General features: G+C 59.4%; 1 protein-coding gene across 1 annotated transcript in view; it reads left to right on the top strand.

Moving 5' to 3' along the window:
* The first annotated feature begins 2,047 nt into the window (after window positions 1-2,047).
* Window positions 2,048-7,037, top strand: part of WNT4 (Wnt family member 4) — an 18,082-nt gene continuing 13,092 nt past the window's right edge. Inside the window, exons 1-2 of the mRNA XM_023758323.1 lie at window positions 2,048-2,258; window positions 4,373-4,608. Coding sequence (XP_023614091.1) covers window positions 2,218-2,258; window positions 4,373-4,608 — 277 coding nt within the window. The 5' untranslated portion in view covers window positions 2,048-2,217. The remainder of the gene's footprint in view (window positions 2,259-4,372; window positions 4,609-7,037) is intronic.

Genomic DNA, 7,037 nt, shown 5'->3' with positions numbered 1-7,037 from the left:
CAACGCTTTCTGTGTGCTGCACCCTGTGCTAGGCGCTGAGGAGAGCCCAGGCCGGACATGACACTGAGGGTGGCTTCACCCCCTGCAGCTGTCAACGGGGCAGACCCACCACCAGGGGATGGGGAACAGAGAGGTCCCAGGCAGAGCTGGGTTTGTATTCCAAACGTTGCCATTCGCTAGCTGTGTGACTTAGAGTGAGTCACCACCCCTCTTCGGGCCTCAGTTTGCTCATCTGTAAAATGAAGCCAGACACCCTAAGGATACCCAGAACCAGCAACAAATGCAGGGGATGGCGGTGATGCCCAGGGTCCTAACTCTCTCCACCTCATTTCCAGCTCCTGCACCCAGTGCTTCCCAGGCAAGACCCTGGGCTCTGGGAGAGCCTGGGTGGGGGTGGGAGTGGGGTGGGGGTGGGGCTGTGCCTCCTGTGGCATGGAAGGGGACAGCTGCTGGGCCAGATAAAGGCAGGGGTGGTGGGCATTGGTGCCAGCCACGGGGGCAGGGACACTCCTCAACGGAAGAGGTTTCTCAGCTTCTTCCTGGAAGCTGTCCCAGTGACTCACAGCCCTGGCAGCCCAGCAGCTCACCCCTAAATCCCCACTACTGTTATTTCAGCCCATCTCCCCTTGAGGAGCCCTGAGCCTAGGGGAGGGGGTAGGAGGCCTCTCCGGTCCCTCTCACGTCTCGTTCAGAACTTCCATCTGTCAGGAGGCCTTCGAGGCTTGGAACCCCCATCCCAGTTCGTAGAAGGAGAGCTGCTGGCTCTGGCAGTGGGAATGGCCACACAGACACACCGGCTTAGTGTACCCACAGGGAGACAGCCTTCGAGAGGGGCGGGGACTTGCCCAAGGTCACACGGGGGGTGGGGGGGTGGCTCAGCCAGGCCTCCCTATCCTGCTCCCCCTGCCCAGACAACCCCTGGCCTTGAACCTCCCTTCACCAGAAGCCAGGACCCAGCAGTCCAACCTGGCCCCTGGCTCCATGCAGGGGGAGCACAGGTGGAGATGGGGACAGGCCAACTCTGGTCCCCCATGTCACCGAGGACATAGGGACCCCCACGCTTCTCCAAGAGGCCAGCCCTGGGTCTGAGCAGGAAAGGATCCAACTGGAGGCCCAACTTCTTGTCCCCTCACCCCTGGCCTCCCAAACCTGGACCTGGCCCACAGCCAGTAGCCGGGCTCTTGGCGCCCCCTGCAGGCCAAGAGTGCCAGGTGGACTAGCTGCATAGGGGACCCCTTCCCTCAGCTGGCAGAGGCAGGGGGCCACGCAGGCCCCGCACTGAGGAGCCAAGTGGTCCCCTCGCCTTCCAGATGCATCCTCTCCCTGCCCCTCAGCCATCTTCCCGCCCTGTGTCCTCAGAGACTCAGCTTCTGCCAGGACACTGCCAGTCTGTGCATCCGCCAGGCAGGACCTGGTAGAGAGGACGGGGAGGCCCTGAGGTTGGACCGCCTCAGCCGAGACCACCCACCTCCCTCTCGCCCGTGCTGCCAGGGCAGGGAGAGGTCCTCACAGTCACTGCGCACCCACAGTGCGCCCAGCTCAGAACCAGATGCAGCAGCCACGTCAAATCACATTAGCTTCTCCCAGCAGCCCTCTGGGACAGGAACCGTTATCTCCACTTCTAGATAAAAAGCCAGACTCAGGCAGGCCCCACAGCCAGGGGCTGATGCTGCAGAGAGGAGGCAAGTGGGTCCTAGAGCCACATCTCCCTCCGGCTGCGAAGGAAGCACCCCAGTGGCTACCCAGGAGCTTCCCCTAAAGTGCTCTGCAGGCCAGTGCCAGCCTGGCCTCACAGCTGCTCCTGGGAACGTGTGAAAAGCCCAGATGCCCACCTGGAGTGGGGCCCAGGCACCTGCGCTTTCAGCAAACCCACAAATGTTTCGATGCACAGCCAGGTTTGAAAACCATCACCCTGGTCCAACCCACATGCCTGACAAATAGAATCCAGCTGCCGCTCGCACACCTCCAGGATGGGGAGCGCGGCGACAGGCAGCGCTGACCGCACCTTGGCTGTCATCCTCAGGGTGAACGAGCCCAGCTCCCAGCAGCTTCTGCCGCTGCTGTCGGTTCTAGTCCTTGAGCCACAATGTCTCCACCAACGGCTTTGAAATCAGGCAAAACCAGGTTCGAGTCCCGGCTCCACCTCTCACTACCTGTGATTTTGCGCACAAGGCGAATTGCTTGACCTGTCTGTGCCCCAGTGTCCTCCTCTCTGAAATGAGAGCTTGTTGTCCGGCTGAGAGGCTAGATGCAATAATGTAAGTAAAGTACTTAGCCCCCTCACGAGTGCCATAAAAGTTCACTTTTTTTTTTTGCCATGGCCAGCATGCACAGTGGTTAGAGCGTCGGCCCACACACCAGAGGGTCTCGGGTTCGATGCCCAGTCAAGGACACATACCTGGCTTGCAGGCTCAGAGGCAAGCAATGGATGTATCCCTGTAACATCAATGTTACACTCTTTCTTTCTCTCTCTCTCTCTCTCTCTCTCTCTCTCTCTCTCCCTCTCCCTCTCCCTCTCCCTCACCTTCCCTTCCATTTTTCTCTAAAAATCAATGGAAAAAATATCCTCAGGAGAGGATATTTAACATACAAAATAATTTCCTTTTTTTTTTTTTTGGTATAGCAAAGATGGAGATTTATTGAAGAACAAGTACAGACTCCCACGTAGGAAGGGGGAAGAGTCCCCTCACTCTTTTATTATCATCATCATAAAAATTTCCCATATTTTAACAGGGCTTTCTGTGTACTTTTCTATGTGGTCACCATTCAACAGTTCACTCCTTCATTCAGCAAATGGTTGTTGAGTTCCTGCCCCGTTGCCTCAGGTTCGCGTCAGACCATCTTCCACGTACAAGATCCCTTTTGCCTCTGACAACAGTTCTTGGCTTAGCCAGGATCCGTGGTATCTTCCCCGCATTACAGATGGGGAAAATGAATCCCCAAAATGGTCACCTTCCCCTCTTAAATCTTCTTTGGACAAGAAACTTGCAGCTTCCCTTGTAGGATGCAACAGCATCTTCACCTCCACCCCAGCAAGCTCCCCCGACCGGGTTTGCTGGCCAAGGGTTCCCCGTAGAGGTGGTGGCGAGAGGACACTGTCTCTCTTGCTCTGAGCCCCAGGTCCGTGTGGCTGAGGCTGAGCGTACAGCCAGGGTCTGCACTTCTTCCTGGGAGGCCGTGGGAAGGCTCCTTTCCCTCTCTGTGCTCACCTATGAAATGAGGGGTCTGAACCAGACCCCCTGTCTGGGCATGTTCCTTAAGGCTGTGGTTCTCTGTGCTCTGCTGCTCCCCCAAGAACCCAACAGGCACCCCAGGCCGCCCTGCCTGGGAGGTGAGAAGATGGACCTCTCACTGAGCAGGTGGGAAAGGGAGGCAGGGAGAGGAGAGGGGGCTTTCCAGAGTCACCACCAGCTCTCCTCCCATCATTAGACTGCCACTTGTACACCTACTATGTGGCAGGGACACCTGGGGTGGGGGGTGGGCTGAAGGGCAGCAGTTATAGCACAAGTCATGCGGACATCCATACCTGGGCTCCAATCAGGTCCATCCTACAAATCAGGTGACCTTGAGCCAGTCACTTTGCCTCTGAAACATAACCGACACTTAGTAGGTGCTCAGTGAATGCACTCCTCCTTCCCTTGAGAGAGGGATCACCTCTTCCTCACAGGGCCTTTTCCCTTCCTCGTGAGCATGTTTGTGTCTTGCTCCCGGCCCCCTTGCTTCCTGGTCAAGATCATAAAGTGTCTGCATTAGATGAGACAGAGCCTTCCTAGGCCCCTCAGGAGGAGGGCGGGCAAGAGGAAGGCCGTGGAGTTGGAAGGAGCTTGAGGCTCGGCTCCGGCACTTGCTGTCTATGTCACCTTGGGCACATCACCCTCTTGGCCTGCGTTCCGGCCACCCCCACCCTGCCTGCCTTCACTGCCCACCCCACGTGCTGCAGCACAGATGCTGGTCTCCATCTGGTGGGCCCTGCATGTGGCTGGCAGTGAGGGTCTTGGCTGCAGCCAGAAGGTGGGGTCCGTGGGACAGAGAGACACCAGAGCAGACAGTGACTCCCAGCTAGCAGGCATCTCAGCAGGAAGGGGTGGGGGCCCAGGGGCTGGGACCACCCCGGTCCCATGGGGGCTCGGCCTGCTTTGCCCAACTGGAGGCGGAGGCCTTGTCGTGGGAGACAGCACTTCCCGCCTCCGGCCCCAAGAGCTGGGCCAGAGGGCCTGTCACTGGATCCAGACAGAAGCGAGCAGCCAGGCCCCGGGGTGGGAGAAGTCGGCTCCCAGAGACCTGGGCTGGGCATGGCCTCGTCCTGGGAGTGGACGGGGCAGGGGGAAGGGAAGCTCTGCATCACATTCCACCCCCACCACCCTCTCCCCAGGTACCTGGCCAAGCTGTCCTCGGTGGGGAGCATCTTGGAGGAGGAGACGTGCGAGAAGTTCAAGGGCCTGATCCAGCGGCAGGTGCAGATGTGCAAGCGGAACCTGGAGGTGATGGACTCGGTGCGCCGCGGCGCCCAGCTTGCCATCGAGGAGTGCCAGTACCAGTTCCGGAACCGGCGCTGGAACTGCTCCACGCTCGACTCCCTGCCCGTCTTCGGCAAGGTGGTGACGCAAGGTGAGGGAGGGGCTCGCGGGGGTGCTGGGGGCAGCACGGGGTGTGGGCCCTCCGCCGGGGGACCCCGGGAGAGATGGCCGTTTCTTTGGGTGGGGAACGATACACCCGCCGGTGGCCGGACTAGCCAGTCACTTGTCAAGCAAAAAACAGCGCCCTGCTGCAGCGAGGGCATAGGGTGCCCGATGAAGGTGTGATCCACGTGGGGAGGCGGGGCGGAGGGGGGGGAGGACGTCAGAGGAGGCGGCTGTTCTTCATGCTGGGTGGGCGGCATCCTCAGTGTGCAGCGCCTGCGGCCCTGGAGCTGCCATCCCGGGTGACAAAGGAAGAAAGCGAGGCTCAGAGAGGCCCCTCAGAGGGTGAACAGCAGAATCAGAATTCAGACCTGGGCTCCCGACCCCCAGCCCTTGGCACTCAGCCTCTCGTAGGCAAGCCCCTCTCACTCACCTGAACCTCTGACCACCCACACTGAGAGCCTCGCCGTGCCGGCCCTGAGACCCAGGGATAAACAGGGTCAGCGCCGGCCCTCCTCGGCTCTCCGTCCAGTCAGCCGCAGCTCAGTAGGGCGGTGGCTTGCACACCGATAGCGCTAACTGGGGACCAGACGCTGTTGGAAGTGTTTTAACTCACCTGGCCCTTGGTTACAAAAGAGGCCTCCGTGTTACAGAAGAAGAAACGGAGGCACGCAGAGGCTCCGTAACTTGCCCAAAGTCGCAGAACTAGGAAGACTCAGGCCCCAAAATCCTGCTCCTGGGTGTCGCTCGTACCCACATGAGAAAACACTGGGATGGAGGGGACACAGGAGTGGGAGCGCAGGGTGCACCCCTCCCCTGGCCAGGGCTGGGCTCAGAGAAAGCATTCCCAGAGGTGAGCCCCCCGCGGAGACCAGGAATAGGAGAGGGCATTGAGCCAAGGGCCGTGGGCCGCGGCAGAGGGAACGTCCCCGGCAACTAACTGGAAGGCTCCCTGAGAGGCCAGCGGGTCAGGCTCTGCCCTCGAGGAAGTGCCGTGAACCAGCTGCCTCTCCTCTACTTCCTGAGCGTGAAACTGACACTCCGGAGCCTCCCGCAGCCCATGGGGCCCTGTGACGTGCTCGGGCAGCAGGAAGGCGTTGCCTGGGCCAACCTTTGTCTTGGCACCTGTGGGCTGCTGGGCTTGTGGCAAACCGTGTGGATGTTGTTGGAAACCAACTGTGATAGAAATTTGGAAGCCATTCTCCTGGGAGCTGGCAGAGGCCAAACGGGCACGGTCGTGCTTGGCATGGCTGGACACTGCTGCCCAGAGAAGCTGAGATCCAGGGAGCGGAGGATTTCCCGGGACGACGGTGCCACTGCTGAGGGCCGGGGCTGCCTGAGTGATGAGGCCCAGATACGAGGCTCAAATAACAGACCCTGAGCATGGGGAGCCCCTCTGGCCCAGCAGGTGCTTGCTGTCTGGGGTGGACTGGCGGGTAGATCAGCAGGTGTCAGGCCCTTTCAGACCCCAGGCCTTTGCACATGCTGTGCCCTCTACCCCCACACGCAGCCCCTTTCTCCACCAACTCAGGAGGTCCCTCCCCCCCCAGGCGTCCCAGCTCCGCAAGCAGGTGGTTGCTTTTCCCTCTTGGCCCTGAAACTCTTTGTTCACGCTTGGATTTTCCCTTTTTTTAAAAAATAATTTTTTGTTTTGAAATAATGTCAAACTTACAGGAAAGTTGCAAAAACAGGACAAAGAATTTTTAACCCATTTGCCTTTATCAGCTTCTCTCTCTCTCTCTCTCTCTCTCTCTCTCTCTCTCTCTCCACCTCTCTCTCCCTCTCTCACTCTCAAAACACACACGCACACTTTTGTTTAAACCATTGGTGTTCACCCGCTTTCATGACACCTTGTAGCCTGTACCGTGAGCCTGTCTCCCCACCCCGCGCCCCGTCCCTAAGCCTCCAGCTCTTCCAAGGCCAGGGTGGTACCCAGCACATGGCCGAGCCTGGATGCAGCAGACAGTCCAGGGGGGTCTCCCAATGACAGGACGCGGGTCAGGGCAGGGACTGGAAGGGGCAGAGGAAGGCAGGCATGGGTCAGTGCTGGCCTGCAGCCGGGAGAGACCCCATTCCTCGCCTGTGCTTGTGACAGGAGCTAAGGCTCAGCACGTCTGGGAAGACACTGAGAACCGACCGGGCGTGGCTGGGACCTGCTCCGGATTACAGCTGGAGCGTCCAGTCCCCTCCGGGCTGAGGCAGGGCACCCTCCCGCCAGGCCCCGCACCCCAGGCAGTCGTGTCTGCGGGAGTCTATCTTCCTTTCCTTCCATCTCCTCACTTTTGTATCTTTCATTTTCTTCCTGAGTAAAATTCCTCTTGGAAACGCCTTCGTGTGGCTCCACAAGAGGAGGGACTTGTCCATCCCGAGGGCTCAGGCTGAGGACCTTGAGCAGTGACTTCACTCCTCTGAGCCCGG

The sequence above is a fragment of the Myotis lucifugus genome, unplaced genomic scaffold (genome assembly GCF_000147115.1).
Source record: "Myotis lucifugus unplaced genomic scaffold, Myoluc2.0 scaffold_128, whole genome shotgun sequence".
Lineage (NCBI taxonomy): Eukaryota > Metazoa > Chordata > Mammalia > Chiroptera > Vespertilionidae > Myotis > Myotis lucifugus.
The sequence above is the reverse complement of the archived record's forward strand: the minus strand, read 5'-3'. Positions and strand labels throughout refer to the sequence as shown.